This window comes from Parasteatoda tepidariorum, chromosome 9, assembly GCF_982258835.1.
Source record: "Parasteatoda tepidariorum strain Cologne lab strain chromosome 9, Ptep-v5.0, whole genome shotgun sequence".
Classification (NCBI taxonomy): Eukaryota; Metazoa; Arthropoda; class Arachnida; order Araneae; family Theridiidae; genus Parasteatoda; species Parasteatoda tepidariorum.
In genome coordinates this window covers 69,009,313-69,025,297 of record NC_141763.1, presented here as the reverse complement: position 1 = coordinate 69,025,297, position 15,985 = coordinate 69,009,313, and the positions used below count along the sequence as shown (strand labels likewise).

The window sequence follows — 15,985 nt, the reverse complement described above, 5'->3', positions numbered from 1 at the left end:
CCCTTGTCAGCAAAAATAAGTAAATTACAAATCTCCCATTATTAGGTACTTTTGTAATATTTAAATGGGCTCTATGAAGTCGCCCATATGACTTCTAAAGCGAAAATAGCTGAATGAATTTTACTAATCATTGGCTCTACAGTCCATGAAGGACCTTGACTTCTTTTACCACATCCGCAGAGCTCATTCTGGGCAGGGTAAACAGGGTGCAGCACCCTGCAAAAGAATCCACAATGTTGCCCCTGAAGTAAATTAGTGCCCTGATGTAATAGACTCCATACCTTTTTGCCCTTTCTTTCCTTAACCCTTTATTTTTTCCCCAAACTCTACAATGGATTTCTTAAACTTTTGTTATTTTTAACTCTTTTTATTTAGTTTGTCATTGCTGTCAATACATAGATTTATATAGGAAAGGAAAAATAGCCATCACACCCCCTTGTTGCACTTGTATTTGAAAGTTTGCAGTTACTTCCACTATCATTAAATCATAATTATTATTAATCATTTTAATTATTAAATCATAACTACAGACACTTAAAAACGTACATTTATTATTTTATTAATATATGCATGCATTTTAAATAAATTACTAAGTTAATTGGCTCATTAACTCGATATATATGTTAATTTATTAATAAAAATTAGTAATTCATATGATTGCTTTGCTACTTTTAGTAAAGAAAAAAAAAATTTCTTTTTCTAATTGACAATGTTTTTTAATTGAACGTGTTAAGCCCATAGAAAGAAATTATTGCCTTTTTAGAATAATAATACCCTTTTTTTAAACTTTTGCACCCTGCCCTTTTTTCTGCCTAGAATGAGCTCTAACATCCGATTACAATATCCGAGCCATTGTATTCTTTTTATTTTTATTAAATTTACTCTTTTTCTTTATATAGTTTACTTAACTCTAAAACTAAATGAATTCAAGCATTATAATTTTCATTTCTTGTTATTTAAGCAATTTCATAGAAAATCAACATGGCCTTCAAAATAGTTAGGAATAAATAAATCTAAAATGATCCAATAGAAAATTTGCTGGTCCATTAAAACTTTTTTTTTTCATTTAAAACTTTTTATTAGCTTTAAAACAGGTTGAAAAACTTACTGCCTACCTACATTGTAGTTTAATTTCCTACATTTTTGTAGACAATCTATCTATACTTAGGTTTTACTAGGGTTAAAATGCTAGAAGGGCTCACAGTTCTAGTTTTTCATTTATTTTAATTTTAGAATCTTTACTGAACCATTGTAGAAATTTTTCTGTAACAGACTGAGTGATAAAAATCAAATTCCAAAATAAAATCGAAAAAAAAAAAAATTTGGTGACTGATTAATTATTCGCTATCGTCTGATTGAAATATTATGGAAAGATGCCTCTTGTGTTAAAAGTGAAACATTAGTCATCCAAAAACTAACGTGGAATTATTAAAGTTGATGCACTTTAATTTTGTAACCATCCTTTAAACTCAAATTTATTATGAAAGCTTTTCGTCCTCCTAACGCATTCAATAGTCAGAAGTCCTTTATTCCATTAAAAAAAAAAAAAAAAAAACTTTATTTCGCCAATTCAAAAATTTACTTCTGTTACAAATGTCCAATTTTACTCTCTTTCTAAATCACCTATGCAATCTCTAAATTTTGATTGGTGATTTCATATAATTACCTTGCCCGTGGTTATTGATTCCAGATAGCTATATTTAGTTCATATAGTTTTTAATTACTGGTGCAGATACTGGTTATCATCATTCTGTAAATATGAAATAATGACAGTGTTTTCACTACAGCACGAGAATCTCGCATATTTTTTTCTTTTCTCGCATTAAAAAATGATTACCGCGGGAAATTTGCACATTCTGTAAACCAATTTCAAAATTCGCGAATTTCTGGCATTTTGAACAAAAATTTCTCATTGCGCCATTAAGAATGAAATCCGTTTCAGTTTTTTTCCTGGATCTTTCATTATTTTCAACATCTGCCCCATTATCTAGCTTCCCTATTTACCAATATTGTTCAGAACCTTTAAGAACAACAGAACACCATCCCACGGAACCTCTTTTAGAACGCATTTCTATGCAACCACGTGTTTACCGTAGGTAAGTTTCTCCATGTAAGAAGTTCAAATTTTTTGCTCAGTAATGTAAGATGGACAAATACCTTGTAAAGACAATATCTTCGACTCCGAAATGGACAAATGAAAATGAAACAAATGTGGGTAGAAACGATCAAAACGAAACAAACACGCATTTGAGCAACCTAATGAGAATAGCTGATGAAAAAGTAGATTTAGAACATTTTCCATATGATGATGCAAAAAAAATATTCGATGCTTTAAAAATTAGAAGATGTTAAAAATGTATTATAATTAAAGAAATGATTTTTTTTCCAAGTCTCTTTGAGTTTTTTTTTTTTTTTTAATTTTAAGATATCTCACTTAACTTTTTGAAATCTCACCCTGTTTTTGAGAAAGGGTGAGAAATTCTCACCCATTTTTTTTCTGCAATGAAAACACTGAATAATGAATTTTAATTAAAAAAAAAAAAATTTGGATAATGCACTTTTTTCTAAATAAATATGTCTCAATATTAGTCTAGAATATTATTTATAAAAAAAAATTGTTTTTCAGGATGGTGGTCAGAGACAAGCTTACAAAGACATTGTCAAAGATAATGAAAACTTTGTGAAGTATTATAAAGTAAGTTAATCTCTGTATTAATTAAATGCCTTTTTTATTTCTTTTTTTTTCAATCACCATGCTTAGTGCTGATGAAAATTCAATCATTAGATTAAAAGTTATTAAGATGTTCTATATTTTACTTAGTGCATAATGCACTAAATAAAACATAGAACACCTTAAAATAACTTTTAATCTAATGATTGAATTTTCATTTATTCAGTCTTAATGATTTGAAGGACTTACATCAAATATGCTAAAATATTTGTGCAGATGATATTTTTAGTAATGAAATCAGACAAAAAAAAGAAAAAAAAAAAAAAAAAAAACAGGCTTTCTCTGAAGAAGTATGTTTTTTTTTTCTCTACATATTTGAATTCTTGACTCTCAAAATCATGAGGTCTAAGGCCGCATGAGTCTGTAAAATCTGAAAATTATAATTTAGGTATAAGATTGGTCATAACTTTTGAAACCTTAATGTTGATAATTTTGTGCAAAAGGTTTTTTTAATTATCTTCATTAGTTCCGAAGATATAAAGAAATACACACAAAAAAAAAGCAAAAGAAATTTAACATGAAAAGGCTTAAAACATTGGCCGCTTTTCTGTAGGAACTATATTTTCTATTTTAAGGCTACTCATACTTTGAAGGTCTAGATCCAGTGTCACACTTTCAGTTTCAAAATCTTTTGTCACATTTGCAGTTCCAGAATGCATTTTTTAATTTGCACGTCAACTTTTCTTATTAAGCAAATAATTTATGTACTTTTATTCTTCATTTAGGTTCAAGGTATTGTGCCTCCAGAAGAGTGGGAGAGTTTTATGAATTCATTGAGAGAATGCTTACCTACCACTTTTCGCATCACAGGATACAGGGGGTATAGTTTAGCAATTTTCTTTTTATTCACTAAAGAATCTTTGTAAAAGTTAAAATTTACAATGTGATGCTTAAAATTATGTCTACTTAATTAAGTTGATTGTTTTGCTGAATGATTCATGGTCTCTTTCTTTTCATTAATACCAAGATTTCATTAAAATAGAAAGTGTATTTCAAACGCTACGAATTTTTGACATTTTTATTTTGTAAGAAGAATTTATGTTCTTAGCATTTCCTCATATATGTGTTCTTAAGCTAAGTTTTTCTTTATTGAGTGAGGCAAAATATCAACTCTTTAATAACTTAGTGCATAATCAACACTGTTATCTTATATTTTTTATTTTATATGTTATACAAGGAAGTCAACTTGCACTGCTTTGTGGGAACTTTTTTTCTGATGGCAACAAAATTCATGTTTTAATGTACCATTCCTAATTTGGCTGCTAACTCATTATAAAGTTAATTTTCTCACCTCTACATCATATAATTAATTGAAATTCTACAAATTTTGGTTTTTAATTCTTTACTATTTTATTAATTTTTGTTGGTTCAAAGCAGAGCAGTTGGCATTCCTGGTTATAAAGTGTGCATATTAGTTTTAATTCATAGTAATACATTGCTTAAACATGGCAAATTAAGTCTTGCTATTTTTTGTTATTTTAATTTAAAGAAAATAATGAATGTATTATATTCATATTGATTATATGATAAATTACCTGATCTTGACTGAGTTCCATTTTGCTGTAAAATATTTCTTACATCAGCATGACAGCCTAGTACAGGCCAGGGCAGTCTTAACTAGTCATTTCCCTCTAGCTCGATCAGACAGGTTTTTCCATCGATTGATTCCCATGGTTTTAAGATCCTTTCCTGCAGAATCAATCCATTTGGTGTTTATAAATCTTATCCATCTGGTGTTGATCTGAACAATACAGTTTTTTTCTAGTATATAATGTCATTGTTACATGTGTCAGACTGTGCTTACAAAATTCTGTTATCTTCAGATAAGTGTGAAAACATTTAAGTTTAATGTGTGAAGAACAAGTTTTATGCCTTATTTCATTGAGTGAGAAAAACAGTTTGAATAGTAATTTTCTAACATCTCAACTAAACTTGCATGAGGGTTTTCACATATTTTAGCTCATTGTCGAATGCTAACATGTCTGAGAGACTGCTTGGATGATCAGTTTAAGATTTTAAGTGCAAATGCAATTAAAAAAATCTATTTGTTGTGCCATATATAAGTTACATAATTTAACCAACTTATTTAGTTCATATGTTTTTGCATGTTAAAGTTGTGAAGATAATTAGTGACACTCCATAAAAATTTATTTATTCACAAATTGACAATGTATTTTAATTTCAGGCAAGCAAAGGCTCTATTAAATATCATAAAGGGAAAATACTTTGAGGATTTGTTAAAGATTAAAGATGAAGGACCTGATTTTTACAAGCCATTCAATTTACCATGGTAAAAAATTTATTTTTAATCAGAATTTTTTGGCTTTACTTTGTTCAAGTTTATGGTTTTACACCATTTATCTTTGAATCAATACTCTTGAGTATGACAGAAGCGATTGTATTCCAGGTTTTTTTTATCATCCCTCTGGGTCTAAAATCTTAGCTTTGAATCGAAAACTTATCCGATGAAATTTGACGGAATGCTGCAATGTAAAATTCAAATTTTGAAGCTTTTGCTAAGTCCTGTGATAAAGGCATTTACATGTATGTGATTCTTCTGCCAATTGGTGGATGTCCACTAGTTAGATTCTTTTGATTTGGTGGATTTTTGTCATTTGAAACTGCTTGAATCCACTAATATCAACATTCATTTTCATGCAATTTTGATATCAAACATCAATTTTTATATTTACCTGACGTAAAAGCTACTTGTTGAAATTCCTATTCACTTTATTTACAGAAAAAATTTTACATTGCATCTTGTATACTTGCACTTTTAAAATTCGATTTCACGATTTGTATTCCCCCGACGAAAAACTGTAATATGATTCGTATTTACGCTATTTAAAAATTTTTTGCGGCGATTCCTATTCACATCATTTTAAAATCAAATATTGTGATTCTTGTAATAACTAAATTATATCCAGGGGTCGCATTTCCCCTAAAATTCATAAAATTCCTAAAACTATGTGCAAACCCTAAAATTCCTAAAAATCTGACAAAATTTTGTTGGTGTTCCTAAAAAATTAGAATATTAATAAAAAAGCAATAATCTAAAATATAAGAATTTAACTACATTAATTAAAACTGTTTTAATTTTGCCACATGGGAATTCTGATCCTGAGAGAGGTTTTTCGATAAATAAAGCAATGCTTAATGTGAGTCACCATGAGAATACTATTATGTCTCTTAGACTAATCAAAGATACCATTCGAAATTATGGAGGAGTGTTGAAGATCACCACAACACTATTGAGGGCAGGCAGTAAAAGAATCTCACAAATCATATCAAGAATATATTAGAAAAATGATCATGATTAAATTGTTTTTCTCTAACTTCTAATATAAATTGCTGATTTGAAATCTAATAATATCACACAATAGTTTTTCTTAATAAAGTAAGGTAAAGGGTAATAATAAAGTTTTGATTAAGAAGGTAAAAATTAAATAAATCCAAGTTGGTGTTAATTTATTTTTCTCTTGATTTATTCTCACTTTTGCCAGTTCCTGAATTATGCACTTAATTTCTGATAGGTAATATGTAAAGTTGAAATTTCATTTTTACACTTTAGAGATTTCATTCTTGACTTAATAAATTTCAGAGCTTTATTTTATGGCTTGCAATTATTTATGATATGTGTGGATGAATTGTAATAATCTTCTGTTATGTAATAAACTACCGTGTGATTTGTTTTTATCCTAGCAAAATCATATATTACCCCTAAAATTTACCTAAAATTTTTTCAAAAAAGTTCCTAAAATTACCCTAAAATTTTAAAAAACTTTGCTGCTACCCCTGTATATCTTAAATTTGTTACTGTATAAAGGTGTGATATACTTCATTATTTGGTAACTAACTATAAATTTTAGTTGAGAAAATTATATTAAACTTGTATGGTATTTAAATTGATTGTTTGGTATTAAGTTTTTTGCCCATACAATTTTCAAGATCTTTCCTTGCGTGTCACAATTACCTCTACTACTAACTCAGGCTAGTTGTTTCCTGGTAATATTTAATAAGAAAGTATTGTATTAAAATGAAGTAAAGATAAACAATTTGATAAAGGGGAAATAATGTCGCATAGACATGCACTTGTTTTGATTCTATAATGATAAAAGAAACTCAAAGGCAGAAAAGAAATTGCAAGCAAGCTCCAACTAGTTCTTTTTTTTACACTTAGCTTTATACATCGCACTAGGTAATTTCTTCACTTATATATTGTACACTGTGTTTCAGGATAATTTCTGTACAAATTTTGCTCTTAATTGGTGTTTTAATTCTTTCATTGTTCTTTTTATGTGTTTTAATTTCTAGGAAGCAAATTCTTTATTAAACTAAGTCTTTTAAGTTAAATTTATAAAAACATTTCATATCTACCTATGTTATGAAAAGTTTTTTTTTTATGTAAAAATGTTTAGATATATCTTTCTATTCTTATTTCTTCATTGATTTTCATTTTTTTTTTATTTACATCATTACATTATTAGTTTCATTACTGTTGCAACAGTCACTCCAGTCTTTATTTATATTTTTGAAATCAATTTTTGCAATGCACTTATTGCAGAATTTTAAATAGCCATCTCATAGTTTTTCAAATAAACTTCAACCCATCATCTAAATAATTACAAAGCTGCTAATCTGAATGCTTTAAGCTTTTGTTGGCGTAATTTAGTTTACAATCATCCAAATAAACTTTTAAGCCAATTAAAGTAATTTTGTGTAACAATTTAGATTATTATCTGTTACAATTTAAATTATAAACTCATATTACAACTTAAATTTTTATCTCATATTACTACATAGATTATTATCCAACATAATGCTTATTCCCTTATTTGTTTTTTAAAAAAAATTTTGGCATAAATAGCATTAAATATGCACTTTAAGCAAAACCTGTCTAAATTCATTTTTATTTCAAAACTTCAAAAACTTTAAATATTAAAAACTTAATTTTTTATATTGTAAGGTGTACAGCTATATGCCAGATGCATCTTTAGTTACAATTGAATTATTATCTCATGATGCTACTATCTATTCATTCCAGTTATATATTTTTAAAATAATATTTTATTGTGATTCTTAAATATAACTTAAATATTAACTTCATGGTACATCAAATATATGAATGAGCTTAAACTTGCTTAAATAAATATTTCCAGGTTCAAACTTTTGATATGAATGCTATAAATTTAGTAACTAGTTTAGTTATTTTAAATCTAGGTATCCAGGTGAACTTGCTTGGCAAATGAAGTTATCTCGTGTTGCTATTAGATCCTCCGAGAGCTTACGGCAGTTGCACAATTTTTTAGTTTCAGAGACTCAAACGGTTGGTATTAGTATTACTGCTTACAAGTTAAAAATTACTGTTTTTATTAATCTTAAATTTTTAAGGATTTTACCATAGCTTTTATCTGTTTATTTCAGGGAGATATTAGCAGGCAGGAAACAGTCAGCATGATTCCTCCCTTACTTCTTCAAGTTGAACCTCATCACAAAGTAAATGAAAATTTTTAAACTAATTTATATTTATTAATTTTTTTCTGTTATTATGGTAAAGATCAAAGGATGTATCTAAAAAGTAGTCTGAATGATTATGAGTTCATTCAGACTAGTTCATTATATATAAGATTTATTATTTCATGAAATATTTAGTCGCTATAAATTTTTTTTATGTTGCTTTTTATTAAAAAAAAATGGAGTACATCATAGTTACCATATATTTCCAATTAATAAGCCGATCCATCTAAAAGCCTAAGAGTACACTTGTTTAGAAATTCACCCTAAATTCAAAACTTGTATATAAGCCTTAACGTAAAAAAAGGCACGATATGTTTGGAAATATAATGTACCCATTATCCACTCCACAAGCATTTCAGATTTGTAGTGCCGATAGGCATCATATCATCACCCCAACCTGTTTTCTTTCCTCCTCTTTCAGGCTTAAAGTAAAATATCACAAAGATCCAAAGAAAAAAAAAAGTGCTGTGTTTAAAAAACTTGATATGTTGGTAAGGGGCTCATTCTCAACTGGTAAGGTGAAGTAGGAATTCTCCGAAAATGTTACTAAATGTGGCTATTGTTATAGTTTTAGCATTTTAAGTTTTTGCTTGCTTCTATTTGAAGTATAGCTTTTATTCCCTTACAAAGGCATTACTCTGTATAAGTCGTTATCGTTAGCTGAAAAAGGTGTTGGATTACAGTAGTGATAGACGTTTTTTTAAAAAAGAAATCGTCTCTTGGAAGGAATTAAGATTACCATGGCAATTTAAAAGTGATATATAAGTAAGCATTGCTCTGAATAAAATGAATAATGAAAAGAAAAAGAAACTACTGTATTATTCTTAGGATGAAGTTAAATTTTCAATTGAGGAGTTAAGTCTTTTATTTAGCTAGTCTGTTCAAGAGATTATATTTTATTCAAATTTTTGGCATTTTATTTTTTTCTTCAGATTCCTTTAATATTGAATTATTCCAAGTATTTTTTATTTTTGATTACAACATGAAAATGTGTGTAAATGTTTCTATGAGTATGTATTTATTAAATCTGTTTTTTAATTTAAATATTTTAGGTTTTGGACATGTGTGCAGCTCCTGGTTCAAAAACCGCTCAACTGATTGAATTTTTGCATAGAGATGAAGGCAAAATGCCAGGTTGTATTCTATTTTATAAAACTATATCATTAAATACCCCTTCATTTGAAAATAAGATTTTTCTATATTAATTATTCCATGTTTAATTTATGCTTTTGCTACATAATTTTTCCATTTCAATATGATTTATCTTTTTTAGAGGGTTTGATAGTTGCAAATGATGTTGATAATAAACGATGTTATATGCTTGTGCATCAAGCCAAGCGTTTAAATAGTCCATGTCTGTTAATCACCAATAATGATGCTGGCATCTATCCCAACTTTAAAATCACTGAAGTAAGTTTGCTATGTGTAAATTTTTTAAAGCAATAGAATTTTGTTTTTTAATTGTAGACTAGGTTCTATAGATAAGCACTGCAGAAATAATTACTTTTAATGGGGGAGGCATTTATAACTAAAGAGTAATTCACTATCTGCTTATCACATGATAAGTTCTCTTACTATAGAATTTGAGTATAAAACTACTCTACTAGTTGCTTATAATTGGAGAAACACTTATAATTAAAGAATTGTTCACCATCTGCTGCTTACCATAAGATGATTTCTCTGAGTATAGAACTACTTTACATACTACAAACAGTTGTTTATAGTAGGAGAAACATTTATAATTATGTCGAAAATTATAAAATTCATTTTAATTTTAGTTCATCTAATTATTTTGCTGCAAATAATCAAATATAAAAATCATTAATATGTTTAAAATTTGCAAAATGAATGTAGTCTTTACCCATAAGTTTCAATCACAAAAATTATCTCATGTACTTTTATAATTATTATTTAATATATTATTATTTCTTGATTAAAATTCATACAAATGTGTAAATAAAAGTTAAAAAAAAAAAATTTAAAATCAGCAATGTTTTTTAAATTTTAAGAACTCTTTCGGAATATAAAATATTAATACAATTGCAAACATTGAAAAATATTTTGTTCCTTAAATTTACAAAGAGCATTTAAGTAGTAAAGATTGAGTAATTAAATTTTTAATTAGGAAGCTAATAATTGGTAAACAGTTTTTTTTTTTTTTTTTTTTGGTAAAATTGTTTTGAAAAATTAAACTTTTAAGGAGCATTTTGTGATAAAAATTCAAGGAAAATGTCCTTGTGTCTCTAATTGATACCTTTTGATATGTCATTTTAATATTTTTTGTTGTAATTTGCAGGATGGCAAGAAATTTAATTTAAAGTTCGATAGAATATTGTGTGATGTGCCTTGCAGGTTTGTATTTATGTTTACATTTTTTTAAAAATTTAAAATGTGTTTAATTTTAAATAATTATATGTAATCTGTAATTTTATCAAGTTTTATTTTTTAAATACACTGTGAAAATAAGTTATGCAAAGTTTTAAAAAGTGCATTTTGTAAATTGATTTTCAGATAATTCTGTTTCATTTTCTGTACTATTGAATGTAAAACTTAGTTTAAATATGTTTCACAGATCAGTTATTTTAGAATTATTATACTTAAATGATTTTTACTTCAATGAATTCAATGTGTTTTGAAATTACAAGTCTTATAATTTAACTATGACAATTCATAATTGTGAAATATTGATCTTAAATGTTATGATTGAATAAAGACTGATAGTTTTGATATAAAATATACACATCTGGTAAGATTCTTCTCTCAGTTATAATTTCTGATTGTATATTATTGATTTTAATTTCCATCTCTTTTCCTGACAAAGCATAATGACTATTTACTTGCAATAATATGTCATCAATGTTACTCCTGATCCCAAGTCTCAATTCTTCCATTTTTGCATAAACTCACTGGTCTCAAAATGTAATAAGTTTCAAATTTATAGTTTAAAAATTAAAATAATCATGTAAAACCATATTAAGGTAGAAAAAATTGGAATTCGTGACAAAAGCAAAAATGCTTGTCCTGGCATGGTGTTAACGTTGTTTAAATGAGAAGTTTAAATTTTTTTTTTTAATTTTGTTCCATTTTTACTTATAAACTCTATACATGAAGGTATGATTTATAAAGATTTGATAGCATATTTAAAATTCCAATTAACTTTAGAATATTTGAAAAATTCAGTTCTTTTGAATTTTTAGAAGTTCCAAGACTTAATTGATCATCAATATAATAATTTACATTTCAGTGGTGATGGTACAATGCGTAAAACAGCTGAAATATGGACTAAATGGCATACTGCCAATGGCAACAACATGCATGGGTAGGTCTTGTATAGAGTTCATACATAAATAAAACAGGAAGTATGTGAGTAAAGTCTTTTAAAATGTATGATTTATATTCATTTTTTAGACTGCAGCTGCGTATCCTCAGGCGTGGGCTAGAACTTCTTGCTGTTGGTGGTCGCATTGTATACTCAACATGTTCCTTAAATCCTGTTGAAAATGAAGCTGTCATTTGTACTATTTTACAAGAAACAAAAGGCTAGTGATTTATAATAATTTTTATATTGTAGAATACCATTGATTTAGCAGAATTGTCCAATTAGCTGAATTAATCAAGGACCATGCATTTTTGCCTTGCATTAATGCAAAAAAGAATGCAAATTCCATTTTGCTTTTGAAGTCTTAAGAGAAACTAGTTTTTCATTTGTGTTTGTTATTTCCAGTTTCAATAGAAGGGAGTAATCTATGTTTGTTTTATTATGCTTACTTGTGTTAAAATATTAATATTATTTCTAGATTCTATTAAATTTTTTTCCCTTTAAATATTAGGCAATGATGATGAATAAATGGCTAATGACTGCTAGAAGATATAAAGGCATAGTTGGCAAAAAATCTTATTGTAAAAAATGAATAAAAATTGGATTTTTAAAGAAATATTTTTTTTTTTACCTATATTTATCAAAGTGCTGAAAAATATCTGAATTCAATATCTGAGCTCAATATTATTTAAAAACAATATTTTAGAAATGCTTAATATTTCTAATGAAAATTATTAAAATAATTATATAATTTCTAATTAGTCCTTAAATAAATAAAATCATTTTAATCTCATTACTTTCATGAATTTGCAAAAGAAAGAAACTCAATTTCTCAGTTAGAATAATCTAATTTAGATCAATTATTATAATAAAAATCAATTATCTTAAATTACTCTTGGCTGAACGGTAGTAGTATTTCTTTATTATTTATGTGCTCAAACTACGTGTTTTAATAAGTTTTAAAAGTATTTGCATTTTAGGCATAAAACTAAATTGGGTATGTAATTGAAATGCTAATTATATAACATATCCTCCAACATGTGATATTCGGGTGAATTTGGGCTTTAGGAAAGGTAACTAACTAAAGCAAAAATTCTGAAACAGATTTTACTTTAATACTTAACACAGTTTGAGTAGCTGCATTAGGTAATCTTACCTTTTATATGTTAGTTTAAATAATTTATATGACTGGGGCTTAATTTCTTTTAAATCTAGTTTATTAAATACGATGATACAAAATCTTAGCTAGGACTGAAAAAGATATTTTCTAAGAATACAGGAATTCTGTATTTGATGGAAGGTATGATATAGCAAACTATGCAGACAGCAAATGGATGTAATTTAAAAGTTTCACATAATTTTAATGCACATTTACTCTTTTTTTAAGCCTATTTTGAACATTAATTTACATTCATTAGCCTCTGATTATGTGCTGTACCCTGCATTATTCACAATAAAACTTTTTTATATCAAAGATATAAAATTTTTGAAAAATCAGTTCCTTAAGAATATATTTATAAATTATGCTAAATGAAAAATCTGTCAAGAGTGTTAAATTATGCCAATCCAATAAAATTTATTATTTTATGATTTACTGAATATATATTTTTTTAAATATTTTGATGTGCAATTATATGATAACTTGTAGGATCTGTTGAGATAGTGGATGTTAGATCTTTATTGCCCGGTTTAAAATCTTGTCCTGGTCGGACTGAATGGAAAGTTGCTAATAAGGAAATGGAAGTATTTGATAAGTTTGAGGATGTACCAGAAAAGAACTTGACTCATATCCGTCCACATATGTTCCCTCCATCTGCAGAAGTAATAAAAGACTTGCATCTTGAACACTGGTAAGTTATATTACTACTGTTATTTTGGGATAGCCATTTTGAATCTGTTTGTTTGAATTGAGAATTTTCGGGGACTTAATTTTATTACAATTCTAGGTTGTAATCTCTTTAAAAAAAATTTGATGTCTTCTTAAAAGTATATTAAAACTTTTGTTGCTGTTTGGCAAACTGCTTGATATCAAATTAATGATAAAAGGTATTTAAAATTTAATGTTCATTTTATAGATATATTATTTCAAAACTGTTCCAACTTAGTCATCTTGCCACATGTATGGATAAGTTAGCTTACTAGTTCCCAGATGTATGTCTACATAGCTTTTGTGTGAATATTATCAGTAATATAATACACAAGTTGAAAAAGACAAACTTGATTTAGAACAAGTACTTATTATTTACAAATTAAGCTAGTATTTTATATATATTATTAAACATATCAAAAGAAAAGTCAGTTATTTGAATTAAAATTTTAAATAGGTATAAATAAACAGAAAATTTAAATAAGTATAATAAATTAAACTTCATCATTTGTAAAATATAAATTGTTAATTTTTTATTTCTAATGGCAAACTAAAATGACAAACTCTTGTAAAGTTAGCAAAGAACAGGAATAAAAAAACACAAAAAGAGAAAAAAGTCAACGTCCCATCAACAGATGTTAAGCGCCTTAGTATCGCTTCACCTGAGAGCCCCCACGCAGAGCCGTGCATCCCACGCAGAGCCATGTTCCTGTCCATGATTTCGTCTCTTCCACAAAGTGGGCAATTAGGACTTGTGAAAATCCCAATTCAGTGAAGGTGGTTCGCCAGGCAATCAAATTGTTGACTTTATCTGAAACAAAATCATTTCAAAATTTTATTGATACCTGTACTAGGTTGCTCAGCAATAATTCAAATTTTCCCTAATATGACTGTTTCGCTGAAAGATAAACCTCACTGTTTCACAAGAGTTCCTTTAAACATTTCCGCACATAAAACAGTCATAATTGCCTATTGAAAATGTTTCATTTAATTTTAGTCTTTCACAGAAAAACAAATCTTGAAAATATTCTGGCTACTACACTGAAACTTAAACTACTAAAGATGAGTAATAGTGTCTAAGAGTAATAGTAATCACTTTGATTGAATTATTAGAAGAATGCCTATATGTTACATTCTTTCCTACTAAACAGTCATAGAAAATTACTTTATAATTACTTATCTAGCAATATTTTAGTTTATTTTTATATTATTTGGTTTTTATTTTTTCACATTTAATGGAAAAAGCTGCCTCAAAGCCAGTTATACTAATAGATGCATTAAAAATTCAAGTTTTTTATTATAGATTTGTCAATTTTTTTTTCTTAGTTTTATGTTAATTGCAAACAAGGTGATGTAGTTTTAATTGTATGTATTGCAGATTTTAATATACAAAATGATAATTGCTTAAAACCTGTGTATAAAACTATTGTGTTTAAATTTTCTAGGTTGTATATGTTACTAGACAACCTTCCTAGCCAAGACTGATTTATTAAAATTTTATTTTTCATCTATTATGGTTTATTTTAGCATGTATTTTTTTTTCTTTTGCTATATTGTTAAATATGATGAAACATAAAGAAACATTGTAAAAAAAAGAGAATCATAACATTTGTACTACCTGGATTAAATCTGTGTCAATCTATATAGCATTCTTAATTTTTATTGGCTAACAATATCAACAATTATAAATCAGCATTTATATTAATATATCAACCATTTCTTGCAGCATTTATATATACTCAATATGATAGCAATAAAATATGTATTAGAATATAAGACATATATTATGTAGGTTTTATATTCTAATGTTACAAAAGTTCTGTGGCTAAATGTGGTGTATAATTTAATGATTGGTGTATTGTTATTATTTATTATTGATAGATTATTTATTTTTTTAGCATAAGAATCCTACCTCATCATCAGGACACTGGTGGTTTTTTTGTAGCTGTACTTGAAAAGAAGGACAAACTTCCATGGGAAAAGTCATCTGGTCAGTAGTTCATTTCAATTCCAAATTTCTTTGAACTTTTAAGTTTAAATTCTATTTTTTAAATTTATGTTTTTTATTTTAGAAAACGGTGTCTCCTGTGAAGAAAAGTATGTTTAAATTATTTATTTAATTTTTCTCTTTGTTGTAATACAATTAATGTGTAAAACATTATATTGATATTTATACGATGAAATGATAAATACTTGCATATTGCTAATGTACTAGCAAAACTCATTAAGTTCAACTTTTAATGCAACATTTTAAATTGTACTAAACTGTCAACAACAATACAGAATGTTATTTTTGTATTTGTCATTTAAAGTGTGGTCACAAAGAGTTCATGAGACACAAGAGTATAATTTTTAGATCAGAGATTATAGAGATTCCATTGTTTTTAATTATACTAAAATTTTGTATATTCACAAATCATTGAATTATTTAGCTTCCAGGCAAGCTTGTAGAATAATCAAAATGAGTGTTGTATAGAAATATTTGTAAAAGTTGAGTTTTGAAGTTATATTATCAAACATAGAATTTAACAGAATGCAAAATTTATTAAAT

At 27.0% G+C, this 15,985-nt stretch overlaps 1 protein-coding gene across 2 annotated transcripts in view; it reads left to right on the top strand.

Moving 5' to 3' along the window:
- Window positions 1-15,985, top strand: part of Nsun2 (tRNA (cytosine(34)-C(5))-methyltransferase Nsun2) — a 33,919-nt gene that overhangs the window by 6,203 nt on the left and 11,731 nt on the right. For both annotated transcript variants that reach the window (XM_087152069.1, XM_087152068.1), the window contains exons 2-14: window positions 2,627-2,695; window positions 3,457-3,551; window positions 4,917-5,021; window positions 7,952-8,057; window positions 8,156-8,227; window positions 9,301-9,382; window positions 9,522-9,658; window positions 10,545-10,600; window positions 11,493-11,567; window positions 11,657-11,787; window positions 13,216-13,417; window positions 15,333-15,424; window positions 15,507-15,531. In XM_087152069.1, the coding sequence (XP_087008195.1) occupies window positions 2,627-2,695; window positions 3,457-3,551; window positions 4,917-5,021; window positions 7,952-8,057; window positions 8,156-8,227; window positions 9,301-9,382; window positions 9,522-9,658; window positions 10,545-10,600; window positions 11,493-11,567; window positions 11,657-11,787; window positions 13,216-13,417; window positions 15,333-15,424; window positions 15,507-15,531 (1,247 nt within the window). The remainder of the gene's footprint in view (window positions 1-2,626; window positions 2,696-3,456; window positions 3,552-4,916; window positions 5,022-7,951; window positions 8,058-8,155; window positions 8,228-9,300; window positions 9,383-9,521; window positions 9,659-10,544; window positions 10,601-11,492; window positions 11,568-11,656; window positions 11,788-13,215; window positions 13,418-15,332; window positions 15,425-15,506; window positions 15,532-15,985) is intronic.